At 37.1% G+C, this 14,258-nt stretch overlaps 1 protein-coding gene across 1 annotated transcript in view; it reads left to right on the plus strand.

The window, feature by feature from the left end:
* Window positions 1-13,930, plus strand: part of LOC110875735 — a 56,928-nt gene extending 42,998 nt beyond the window's left edge. The window contains exons 2-4 of the mRNA XM_022123939.1: window positions 12,885-13,159; window positions 13,277-13,598; window positions 13,692-13,930. Coding sequence (XP_021979631.1) covers window positions 12,885-13,159; window positions 13,277-13,598; window positions 13,692-13,930 — 836 coding nt within the window. The remainder of the gene's footprint in view (window positions 1-12,884; window positions 13,160-13,276; window positions 13,599-13,691) is intronic.
* The last annotated feature ends 328 nt before the right edge of the window (window positions 13,931-14,258 follow it).

The raw sequence follows: 14,258 nt of genomic DNA on the forward strand, positions 1-14,258 counted from the left end.
TTACTTAACAGTTTGTCATTTTCAGCTTTCAACTTCTCACAATTTTCCTTCAAAATAAGAATCTGCTTATCATTAGCATGCTTCACATCTTCCAACTTCTTGACTTTCGATGTCAAACTTTCCGCATCCATCAAGAGTTTGTCATTTTCAGTCTTGAAGCTGTCACATTTTGAGCACACTGATGCAGAATTTGAAGAGTCATTCTTCACAGATTCTTTTTCAGTTTTCTGTCCTTCAGCTTCCTTTGTTGAACTTTCTTCAACTTTTGCTTTTTTCTGGATATCCAACTCATGCTCTTCAATTTTCTGAATAAACTGTGCCAGATTCATAACTTGAGACTTCCTCATTTGTTTTACAATCAACAGATAAGTTCCCCACTTCTGTTGGGGTAAAACCTCAGCTAGCTTATCGATCCACTCATCATCCTCTTTCTTAATGTTCAATTTATCCATTTCCAATACCAGATGACAATATCTATCAATTGTCTGCATTGTAGTTTCATCTTCAAAAGCCACAAACGTATCAAATGATTTCCAAGCAGAAAAAGCTGTAAAAGTCAAAGAATCTGTGAAGAATGAATCGTCAAGGTCTGCATCAGTATGCTCAAATTGTCACAACTTCAAGACAGTCAATGACAAACTTGTGAAGGATGCAGAAAGTTTAGCATTGGAGATCAAGAAGTTGAACAATAAGAAGAAAGCTGATGAAAAACAGATTCTAGACCTACAGGGTATTTGTGAGAAGTTGAAAGTCGAAAATGGCAAACTGTTGGGTAGTGTGAACAGTTTGACATTAGAGAACAAAGGTTTGAAAGAAAATGAAAAGGTCTTTGAAAGCAAACAGAAATCATCAGAAAATGAAGATTTCTGGATAAAATTGGAGAACAAAAATCTGAAAGCTAATGAAGTGAAACTTCAAGAACAGATAAATGTTTTGGAAAATGAAAAATCTGTTCTTGAAAACTTGAAAAATGAAAATGAAAATTCAATCAAGTCTCATCTTGAAAGAATATCTAAGCTTGAAGACGAAGCTAAGAGTTCAAGGATCAAGATTGATGAACTTGAAAAGAAATTGATCAGTTTTGCGACTAAATCTGACAAGTTGAATATTCCTTGTCCAAAACCGATCAATTCAGTTCCAATAAGTGACTGTGTCACAAACTTTGATTCCGTCAAAGTTGAAGATTGTGATGATGCATCTGATGATGAACATGTTAAACTTGAAAAACAAAAATTGTTTTTAAATTTAAAAGAAATATTTCAGAAAACTGTTCTACAATCGACTGAAAAAGGTGAATGTTCTAACCAGAAACCTTTGAAGAAGAAAGTGGAACAGAAACAAAAAGATAATAAAAGTTCATCAGATCGATCATCCAATCAAAAGAAAAAATTACAAAAAGTAAAAAATGAAAATTCAAAAATTGTTGGTAATAAGTGGTGCAGGTTTGACCACAGTGCTCAAAAGCCAAATCCAGCAAACTTGAGGAAAGAATATCACCAAGCCAGACAATGCTATGATCTGAGCGTTTGGTGTGAAGGTGGTATACGGTACGATAACAGAGTGTGTTACCGATGCGGTTATCAAGGACACATTGCTGTTAACTGCCGAAATTGGAGTTATGAGACCAGAAGATGCTACGATTGTCAGATCAAAGGTCATATTGCCCGAGATTGCCCGAGGAGATCAATGGGAAGATCAAGGGTTATGTCTCAGAAAGTGGCAAGAATTCCAGTCAAGGTCAAGCCCGAAGAACTAAAAGTTCGAGAACCAAAAGTTCAACAACCGAAAGTTCTAGAGACGAAAGTTAAACTTTCTCAGGGGCAGAAAGACAGACTGAGGAAAAAGAGAAAGAAGGCACGAGAGTATCTCGAGAAGATTTTGTCCTCAGGTTCACAGGATAAACAGAATAAAAGTTCTGATGAATCGACTCCTTCAGTTGCAAAAACAAGCAAGACGAATTCATCAGATACAAATCTGAGGACAGAACACAGAGAGAAGAAGAAAGAAAAGGTCGGCGATGAATCTGACAGGTCAAAGTCGGACAAGCCACCTTCAGGCAATGATTCTGGTATGGTAAAACCAGAGGAGCCATTGGTTGAGGTAAAAGTTGAGAATTCTAGTTTAACAATGGATGAGAAAAACTTTCCACCATTGTTGAGCAAGAATTCAAAATCACCCAAGGTCAGTCAGGCTTGGGTGAAATTGTTTAAATAGAAAAACCTGACTTGCCGGAGATCCCAAGATGGTATCGTGGATCATGAATCGGCACATTTCTTGAGAAATTTCACTTTGGTGATTTTTCGTCTCATAAGTGGTAAATCAGGGACATTAATTTGTACTTGATTTTCTACTGATGGTTTATGATCAAACTGGAAATAATAAATCTTTAAAAGGTTTGAAGAAAACAAGATGATGAGATAACCCCAAAATCTACAAATGGTTGGAACACAAACTAATTTTTCCGGAAAAACCATTTTGATTAAAACAAACTTAAGTGTTTTGAAATCATAATGGGAAAATAGTTTGTTGTGAGGGGGAGTTCTGATTGTTTTTGCACGAGAATGGTGAATTGAGGTGATTCACATAATGTTGTCATATTTCTTGTATAGTTTGTTTTCAATTTTTTTTAGAAAATCAAAATTGAAATATATTTTGATTTTAGGGGGAGTAAGAAAATTTTGAAAAATTTAAAAAAATTGAAAAATGAAAATGAGTTTTGTTGCAAAAAGAGGAGATGATAGTACATCGGTGGACTTTCACAGCATGCTAGAGATTTGTAAAGACAAAATTGTTTTTAAACAAGTCTTACTAATGATGTGTCAGTAGGCTTCACACAGTTAGTAAATTGTATTCGAGATATAAACATAAAATCAAAACTTACTTATTTTGTGGGGAACACTACTTGGATATATAGGTAACCCCTGAAATCTCGTTTGAAAGGTTTCTTATTCTGGAATACTAGGTTCTTGTACTCAATTGATGTCTGGGGTATTATTCCGGGACTTCTGCTGAACGGTGGTTCTGACCTAGTCCCTGGCTAATACTTTCTTCATATGCTTGAAACATAGCATAAAGCCCTCAGCTGATTAGACAATAAAAATTGATGATCAGTTGTTGTAGCTGAAAAGATCCTCTAAAGGGGACCCACTGCTAAGTCGAAGCTGATATCTCTCTGCTGAACGGAAGTTCTGACCTGAGATCCCTCAGTTCTCGCATTTTTCCCCTAATTTATATACAGATATCATTTGTAGTTATACTTACCTGTAAATCAGAATATTGGGATCTGGATACGGGAGTATATTCAAGAGGTGGGACATTCAAATAAGTTTAAGTGCTAATACATTAAATACGTATCTTGAATCAATTGAAAATTTGTGTAGAGGTTTAAATGGACAACAATACTGACAATCAGAAGTAAATTTGTTTTTAACATTTGCTGATTAATCAAGATCAACGGTGTTGGTGATATGTCTCAAAAAACCGATATGATCCTCTTGCACAATCTCTCAAAAATAGTGTTCATTTTTGTATTTCATTAAATTCAAAAATCCAAAAATATTGTATTTTTGTTTGATATTTGAAAACTACAAAAAGATTTTCGACAACAGAGTGTGAAGAACTGATTTTTGTCATTTCAAGTGCTAAACATGTTGAACTTGTGGTTTGGGAGAGAGTGTTAAATTGTGAAGATTTGAAATGCAAAATTGGTTCATTAACTTGATGACTAAGTTGAATGGTAATCTACAATTTGATCTTCATAGTTTTTCTTATACGATTAGTTAATTCATTAAGTTGAATTACAAATTGTGTTGTTTTGTGATAGTGTATTTGAGTATTGCAGGTTTCTGATCCTGTTGCTACGGATAGCCAGGAGACACATCAGAACCAGAGAAGAGCTTAAACGGAGAAAGCCAGGAGTTGATTTCAATGGTGATAACGATTTCCAGACAGAGATCCCAGCACGATGATAGGGGGAGTCTGACGAAAGTTAGAGCCAGAGAAAGATTCAGGCATATGATTCCAGGATGAGTTCCTGAAGAAGATCGAACAAGATTGAGGTGCTGTGAATGATTGAAGACTCTCACTGAAGATTCCGTCAACATTCAAGGGGGAGTTTGTTAGTGCAGTTGTCTATCGATTACATCTTTGTTCGAGTCTTAGAGAGAGAGAGAAAGACAAGTTGTTACGAGTTTCACTACGAGTATCACTACGAGTTTCACTACGAGTTTCACTACGAGTTTCACTACGAGATTGACTACGGCAATATCCAAGGGGGAGATTGTTGATGTATATTTTGTCTATCGCCTTCGTCAATCCGAGTCATAGTGAAAAGCCGGAAGAAATCAAGCGTATTATGTCATATTTAGTTAGAAATGGCAAGGTGGCAAACTTGTAATTAATGAGAACTTTCATTTAGTTGCCTTGACCATATAAATAGGAGTTATGTCATGATTTTAGATAGAGACTTTTGGAAGAGTTTTAGAGAGATAGTTGGAGAAGACTTGGAGAAGACTTTCTAGAGAGAGAAAGTAGAGAGAGAAAGTTGTAGATACGTGATTCTTGTATCGATCTTGTCAAATTCAGCAGTGGAATCACATTAGTAGTACGTTATCGTGTGTTCGGTCACATACGTTCACGGATTCCGCACGTGAAACGTACGATACGCAATCGAACGGCGTCAAAACCGGTCCTACACAGTATGTTGGGCAGAAATCGGAGAAAGTCAATTATCAGGTCCTGAAATTGTACAAGAAACTACTGACAAGATAACACAGATCAAGGAAAAATTAAAAACAGCCAGAGATCGTCAGAAAAGCTATGCAGACAATCGTCGCAAGCCACTCGAATTCCAAATAGGAGATAAGGTACTTTTAAAAGTTTCTCCTTGGAAAGGAGTAGTACGATTCGGAAAGAAAGGAAAGCTAAGTCCGAGATATGTTGGACCATTCCCAATGATTCAACGAATCGGACCAGTTGCTTATCGTTTGCAACAACAGAAGAATTGGCTGGAGTACATGATGTATTTCATGTATCCAATCTCAAGAAATGTTTAGCAGATGAATCCCTGGTAGTACCTCTTCAAGATGTAGAGGTGAACGAAAAGTTAAAGTTTATAGAGAAACCACTACAGATCGAGGACAGAAAAGTCAAGTTTCTCAAGCACAAACGACTAGTACTGGTCAAAGTCAAATGGAATTCAAGGAGAGGACCAGAATACACTTGGGAACTGGAATCGGAAATGAAGCGAAAGTACCCTCATCTATTCCAGTAAATCTCGAGGACAAGATTTTTCTTAAAGGTGGGGAGGATGTAACAACTGTCACGAAAATCCATAATTAGGATGGTAATTAGGTAATAAGGAAACCCTAATTAAGAAACCCAAGTGATTCCGCATAAACCCTAAAATTTTCATAACAATCGGAATCAGGATCAGGGCCCCTAAAACTCAGGGGGGGTTAAACCCTAGTTGATAAAATCCTCACAATTTTACTTGAGAAGTAAGTTTCTGTCGAAATTGACTCATCAAAGCTAGTTGGGACACGAAACAACCTAGGCTACGAAATAGACCCGTCGCGCCACGCGACGGGTACACAGGTCTTCTTCGCGTGGCACGAGGGAGGCCAAATTCCAGCTATAAATAGAAGGCAGTGGGATTTAGTTCTGCGCTTTACTTTGACGTTCAATTTCGAATTGAGCTCTGAGTTATAACGAATATCGTTCACACAAAACACACACCGATCACGAAGTGCTGCCGCAATCAGGGTAATAACTCGATCGCTATTACGATTCAACGTCCGATCGATTATAACTATCCAACGATAGTCCGGGTGCTGCTCAATTGAGCTTGTACTTTGATTATTCGTCGTGATTTCGACTTGAATATTAGAGTGCTGTTCGAATTCGGACTATGCTCTGTTATTCGTTGTGAATCCGATTGAATTATCGAGTATTGCACTGATTAATCATTGTGAAAGTTTAATCTCGTGAATTGACGTAACTGCTGTATTAGTTACTAACCTGTGTGTGTGCATTGTGTTAAATTAGGTTTAAGCAAGGCTAATCAGTAGGCTTATATCTATTGCTCGTTAATCTGCAAAGTGAGTCATTCTTCTTTTTAAATTGTTTTCTCACCGTTTGTGAGTAAGTATTACAATACCTCAAATTATTTTCAAGGTTATAGTTACAGGGATTAAGTCTTTGTAATCACCAAATTACAGCTGGTATGTGGGGTATTGTGCACAGTACTGTTATTATCACTCTATGTGAGTGAATATTACTCTATGTGAGTTATTTCTACTCTGTGTGAGTACACCGTCACTATTTGGGCAACGGGACCCAATAGTGGTATGACCACAGTCACAGAAATGAATCGAGTGACAAATAGCCATTCTTGATAATTGGTTGATAGAAACATTGTAATCGCTCTTAATACTGTAAATTATAACTAACGGGTCGTTTTAGAAAACAGAATGATTCACTCAGTATTTCCCGCTGACAAAACCTTTTTCAAACATGTTTCAGGTGATCTATGTGATCCAGAAAAAGTGCAGTAAAGCACTATCAAGCTCAGGGAAGTGGCTCAGTGTAAATAAATGAATAAAACATGTTTTGAGAAATAAAGATTTCTGTGTGAAATCAACGTATTGTAAATTATGGGATTTATCCCTTAAACTTTGTGTAATATATTAAACGAGCATATTTCACGGATAAAAGATCCTGTTATAAAAAGACTTCCGCTGCCGTAATAATTAAATACCACGGGAACTGTCTCGCGGTCCCCCGACTCCGTCCAGGGTGGGTCGGGGAGCCGTGACAGTATCAGAGCCGTGGTTTGAGAGAATCAAGTAACAGGAGGTAAATACTTGAACTCAAACCGGTGTGCTCTCGTGACCAAGAACCCGTGCAATCCAAGACTCGATCGAGGTCTAAATGCAAAAGCGAATGTAAGTATGTATTAGATTATGTATTTGAAGGAAACTAATAGTATGTTTTGTGAAGGGTAAGCGCAATTGTTAGAAGAGATGATCCGTGAATGCGGTCTAGGACCGGCATCGAGGCAAGTAATGAAACGAATTGACCCTAGGTATGTAAACCTAACGTATGGGCGTATGAAATGGTATGGTTAAGCAAGTGAAAGAAAAAATTTGAACAAATTATGATAACGACATGGTAAATAAGTTTTGAAAATGTTACACGAGCCGACACTAAATTCTTCGGACATAAGGTGGCGATTACGCGAAGACACGAAACTAGTACGTGGAATGTGTACCTGGCCAGTACACAAGAAACGTATGACGTTCGTGAGACCGTGATAATTATTACAGGTATGTCCGATAGAGTTTGGTAGCAGCTAGGTGTGTGGGTGAAATGGGTAGTAAGACTCTCGGGGGATTGAGAGTACTTTGTAGGAATGAAAGATGTGAATGCAATGCTTGAATCCGCGAGACGGATTCAAGGAATGAAATATGCGAATGCAATGCTTGAATCCGCGAGATGGATTCAAGGAATGAAGTATGCGAATGCAATGCTTGAATCCGCAAGACAGATTCAAGGAATGAAATATGCGAATGCAATGCTTGAATCTGCGAGACGGATTCAAGGAATGAAATATGCGAATGCAATGCTTGAATCCGCGAGACGGATTCAAGGAATGAAATATGCGAATGAAATGATTGAATCCGCGAGACGAATTCAAGGAATGAAAGGCATGAATGAAATGACTAAATCCGCGAGACGGCTTCAAGGAATGAAAGAGGTGAATGCAATATTTGAATTCATGAGACGGATTCAAAACATGAAAGATACGAATGATGCAAATCCCTTGCGGATTTGGTTATGATAGCGAATGCTGTAATAAGCTATGCAAGTCGACCGGTTCAAGTCGAACAAGTCGAGTAAGGATAAGGTACCATCCGCTTAGAACGGGTGGTCGTGAATGCAATAACGAATGTATGAAGTTCAATCCGTTATACGGATAGAACGAAAGATTTATGTTGAAAGCAATTAACCCGATGTGACCGGGTCGTAAGCGGTATGCTTGAATCTCATTATGAGAGTATATGCCATTACACCTTTAATTGGGTAATCGAATGTGTAAAGGAAATGAAAGTATATGAGCAAATGGAACTAAAATGTTAGTATTGTAAGCGAAATAAGTATTATGACTAACTTTTAAAACGGGAAGGGCAAGTGTTTGCAAGAAAACACTGGAACAGTGAAGCGATGAGATCGTAAGCATGTCTGAATAGAAATGGAGTACAAACATGTACTTCGATACGTATGTATATATATATATAATAAGAAATAAGTGGCAGTTTGACTTTGAGAAGTCAAACTGCAGAAGCGGAGAAGTAATTTAATTTCAAACCATGGGAGTGCTAGAGAAGAGAGGAAAAGTGTAGTGTAGTGCACCAAATGAGTTAAAGAATTACAAAATAATGGTTATGCATTTACCCATCAAGAAGGGGTCAAATAATAAGGATGATATATTAAGAAATGGCCATGTATTGACCCGTTATGAATAGGTCTAACACACTAATGTCTTAAGAAGGAACTGAGAAAGTACTAATATATAAATGAGGTGATGTGATAAACATCATGTACGAATGAGATCGAATGAAATGTGTAAACCCCTAATTTATAATGAGATTGGCAGTAAACATGATGCAATAAATCTACCTAGGACGGTGAAAGAATGCTCATGAATGAAAGCTCATGATACCAGATGGACAAGATCAACCCTGTTAAGATACGGATTCGTGAAGGAGCCAGTCAACTCGGGTTGTTACACGTTGGTTCGTGCCAAATTAGCGAGGTTAGTAAATGGTTTAACTTATGGATGTTAAATAGAAAGTTATATATATTGAATAATACTTTTATGCGAACTGGTGGTAGTAAACCTGAATGCTCGTAACTGTGGAAATTCTGATAGAATTTATGAGAAAGGAAGCATCGTTAAGAAATGCTAACTCTGATGCTCGGCTTGTTGGCCATGTTCATATTGAACAAAATGAAAGATAGCATATGATGTATGAGTAGTATAAGTAAATCGATTTATTTTAATTAGCAAATATATGAATGTGATATGCTTAATTAGGGAGTTAGAAACAAGCCGCAGACTTAGGTTTGTATGATTAATGATAGTATATAACTGGAATAAGTTCGATGAATGAAACGCTAGTGATGACGTGTGCTAAGATCTAATATTATAAAATAAAAGACACTAATAAGAGCTCTGGAGCAGAATCTGACATAAGTATGATTATGAAAGTGGTTTACTTAATTTAAGAAGATAGGGACAATGCGTATGATTATATACATAAACATGGATAAGACTTTTGTAAAGATCTCGAATGCAATCATGATATACTAAGCATCGTGAATGGGTAAACGAGAAAGTGAGTGTAGTTTTGGTCTACTGAGAATAAGAAAGGTTTCGGGGACGAAACCTTCTTTAAGGAGGGTAGACTTGTAACGCCCCAAAATTTGAATACATATATTTACCCTATGTTTTCACATGATGTAACATGAAATAAAATAACTAGGCTATTTAACCTAGTTAAAATACTTGGTAAAAACAAGTATTGAATGAAATGGATGGCATTTGTGATGGTGTGACAAACTAGAGGGGCTAAACTTGAATAAATGGGAAGATTTGTTACTAGAACAAAATAAAAACACAAATACACACACATAGGCGTGTGTGTGTGTCGACCTAGCAGGAGGAAATGCGGGAAACCCCGTAACAATGAAAAATCTACAAATTAAGAGGGGAATTCAAGTTTAAGTTCATGCATGAACCAAGATTCTTGATCACCAAAGTGTTCTTCACCCCAAGTAAGTCGAATTTTATGTTTTGATGATGTTTGACGAAGTGGGTTATTATGAACCCGTGAATTTTGATTGAAATTGGCATGAATACTTGCTAATGTTATCATGTTTTAATCGAATCATGGCTGAATTTTAGTAATCATAGAGATTTAGAAGGAAAACCATGTTTATGAGTATGAGAAAGACTATTATGAACATGTGTTTAGTGATGATTTTGATTATGTTGATGCATGTGTTATGTATTAGGTTTTGATAGTAATATGATGTAGGTGAAAATGTGATCTTGTTTGAATAAAAGGATTCATGAGGTGAATGTGGGGAGAATATGCTTAAATTGCTTGTACAATGTGCTTAAATGTTTGTGCGCACGCCAAGTGTTCGATGAAATTACTAGGTGAAGTTAGAAAGTGAAATTGTATGCAAGTTGTAAGTTTATATGTATAAAAAGCGATTGTGATGAAAGTAGTAGTTTACTAACTTGAAAAATGTGCCTTAGATGGAACTCGTATATGAATTCGGGTTGAAGGTATATGTTGGTCAAATTTATGCATTAGAAGCTTGTACATTGTGTTTGAACGGGTAAGGTTTGCTATGTGGTCTACTAATCCCTTAATTACGGTCAAAAGTGAACATGTACTAAATATAAATATATATATATATATATAGCATATGACCTCGCTAGCAAAGGATGATGTTACGATTATGTTAAGTTGATTCTCATAGGAAGTGGTTGTCGAATGTAGAATTATGAAAGTATAAGTATGTGAGAATTGATTAGGTGTTATGTGTGATGACGAATTTGGATTTCAAAGATATTGAACTATGTGGTTGACAAATTATGTCGTATGCGTGTTAGTGAAAGTCAATGTAGATAAGAGTTGGAAAATGTGTGTTAATATGAATAAGCATGAATACTAACATTATTATGGCATGACGGCATGAAAGAATAGGAACCACACTAGCATGGACCAAGCATGGAAGGCTAACGGGTCAAGATGAGGCAAGGAAGCGGGTATGAACACGGATGCACAAGGTAAGTGATTCCGTAATCACTTCTTAGTTGTTTATGTAATGTTATATGCAATTTAATTATATGTGATAATTGAGGTCAAATAGGAATGAATTGTATGATGTCAATGAAGTATTAAACGGATCTTAGTTTTGATCCGAGCAAGGTAGGCGTGATTAAGAAATTGTAGCTAAGTAGTGGAATTGGTTACTTATGTAAGGAATTCCTTTGTTATTAAGGATAGAGCATAGTTGACTAAAATGCCCTTGATAGGTATATCGGGCAAACGACCTTAGAAGTCGTTTGGAAACGAGCTATTCGATTAGAGTAATGTCTTGGACAAGTATGAAAGCGAAGTATAGGGTTTTGTATGTCATAGTCCACTTAATGCGCAAATACCCATAACGGGTCAAAAATAAGCTTTCGAGCAAAAATAGGTTAAGAGGATGAAAGACAATTGAGAATTTATCTTTTATGATAGACGTCATTGATGTATATAGGTTCACAAGAAATTATGGTCAAATAAACAGATTTTGTTGTTAAATGCTTGAATGGGTCAAATAATTAGAAAATGATAATAAGTCGGAAGCACGTAAGATAGGAATTTCCTTAAATCGGACATGGGATTCCAAGTCCGTATGATAGAACGTGAATTTACAAGCATGTAGGAAAAAACGGGAGGTTAAACGGGTAAACAGTTCAAAAGTTACGCAAGTTTTAGCGTTTTCGGACGACGAAACGAATCTGCAGCAAAACGACAATTCTAGGGGCCGTCGCCGACGCCCCGTGCATTTTCATTATTTGTCCGACGCCTTAATGTACTGTCTACGCGATTTTGGCTGACGCAAGGAAGCGCACGGTCGTGCGCTTGGCCGCATGGTCGTGCGATTACGAGCAAATCATTGCACTAGCTTGTGCACTGCCAGTGCCCCCGACATCGTAGGAACTGCACGGTCGTGCGGTTGGGACGCATGGCCGTGCATCAGCTGCCAGTTCAGTAAAATGTGCAGAATTCCTCCAAAATAGTCCCGTAACCAAAAAGGAGTCCCGAATCGTATTCTAAACTTATTATAGAATGTTTATGGGATGCGATAAGCGTGTATGCATTTATATATGGAGCGAAATAAGTAGAAAGACATAGTTAAATATAAGTATGGATTTACTTACCCGATTAGTAAAAGGGAATCCATAGGTGAACGCGTCTAGGAATATACGTATGTAAGTAGGTACGTATGTATGTTGGTATGTTCACATGTATGGGTGTGTGTACGCATGTAAGAATGTATGTATGCATGAATTGATATGTTAGAGTTTTAACGTTACTAATTATGCGTTTGAGGTTGGTACGTAATGCAGGAATGAGCACATCAGATTCTTATGAAGTTTAAGCCGAACCCGGAACAAGATAATGAGGAAGGATAGTTGAATGAACTGAAGATGCATTATCGAACGTTATTTAATCTTTAATTATATGAGATTAATGTTATATAATGTTGTCGTTGACTAATGGCTAAGTTGTATGTGATGCCACAGGTGCTACACGGACTTCTTCAGCTACTAAGGAAGTGAAGCGGACCTAGATTGAGTCAAGTACAAGGATTGTACGGAAAGATCGGTCACATAGTTGGAGTATATAACGTCTAGAAGTCTTAATTTTAGTACAAATGTTGTGAATTCGTTTTATAGAACGTTCACATTTTGAGAATTTGGAACCTTCATGTAAATAATGTAGTCAATAAGGAAAGAAAATTTATGGCTCTTTTTCCGCTGCGTCATTTTTAAGGTTAAACATGTTAGGGCGTAACAATATATAGGTGTTACACCAATTTATTTAATATAAGATAAAGGACTATATACGTGTCGTGGAAACGGTTCAACCAATTGATCCGAAATTGTCCTCACCATGGCAATCAAAGATGGGAATTGATTACGGCATTTCATGATGGCATCTCCAACGAAGATAGGAAAGATATTAAGGTCATGACTGGATGTGCATTTTTATAAAATCGTGTTGATATTGACTTGGATTATTTGGAAATTGTAGCCGTTGATTCGAAGAGGCAGGCTCAGCTGGAGAGGAACAAGAAATATCCAGTTATGGCACCGATCAGTACGGGTGCCACCAATGCTAGAGTTGTTCAAATGGAGAGAGAGAACGAAGCATTGGATGGGCAATTAGCGAAGTTTAAAGGCATTGGTGGAAGAGATGCATTGCATGCGGCTCAAACCTTTCCAAATTGTGACACTTCTGGCGAGTTAGGCCATACTTTGGAAGATTGTCCGGGACAAGCCGGTATGGCCGAAGAGGACGTAAACATGGTGTATGGAGAACATGAGAAATATGATATGAATTCTAACACATATCACCCAGGTTTGCGTAATCATACTATTTTTCGGTATAGTAATACTACTATTTAATTGAATCCAAATTTTTAGGTACCAAATCAAGGAGGCCAGCAATACCAAAACCGACAATCTAATTATAACCAGAATTATAATCAAGGTTGTTACAACCGGGGGAATCAAAGGAGTTATCAGCCGAATCAAGATAAAGGCAAGATGAGAAACCAAAGCGAAGGATCCAGTAATGAGATGATGGAGATACTGAAGCAAATTAGAAAAGACCAAGAATTGCAGTCAAAGTCTCAACAAGCATTGGAGAAGCAAGTTGCTCAGTTCGTGGCTGATGTGGCTCATGTGAGGAAGGATTCGGGTCGAGTGCCCAGTGATACTACGAAAAATCCACAACATCAAGGAAGTTAGTCTAATGCTAGAGTTAATCAGGTTAGTATTCTTCGCTCTAGTAAAATTTATGCTAATAATGTCGGGTCTGCTCCACCATTTGTTGAAGGTATTGTGGAGGAGGTAGAGGAGGAAAACACATCTGAAACTGAACCAGAACCTGTCAGCCGTAAAAAGAATAAAAAAAGTGAATTTTCAAGAAAAAATAATAATAGGGTAATAGAAATCGAATCGGTTGAAACAAAGGAAAAGGGTACAAAGGGTACTACCGTCCCATTTCCTAAAGCGTTAATCTATCCGGACACAAACGTTGTCAACAAACGAGGCCCACAACACGATGGGATGTGAGAACTTTTTAAACAGGTCAAAATAGATCTCTCGTTACTTGATGCAATCAAACAGCTTTCGGCTTATGAAAAAATATTTGAAAGATCTTTGCACCCAAAAACGGCATAACAAATTTCCAAAAAAATTGCTTTAACCGAAAATGTTAGTGCCATTTTATCTATCACGCCCCCAAATTACCACAGGTGGGTTCTACCACGAGGCATGTGACGTAGCAGGATCTAGCCACTAATCATGTCGAACTAATAGTAAACAATAATAAACATAATCATCATGTCCAACATGAATAGTGCATTCTAAATTAACTGTCTCAAACAAAAGTATGTATTCA

The sequence above is a fragment of the Helianthus annuus genome, chromosome 9, assembly GCF_002127325.2.
Source record: "Helianthus annuus cultivar XRQ/B chromosome 9, HanXRQr2.0-SUNRISE, whole genome shotgun sequence".
Classification (NCBI taxonomy): Eukaryota; Viridiplantae; Streptophyta; class Magnoliopsida; order Asterales; family Asteraceae; genus Helianthus; species Helianthus annuus.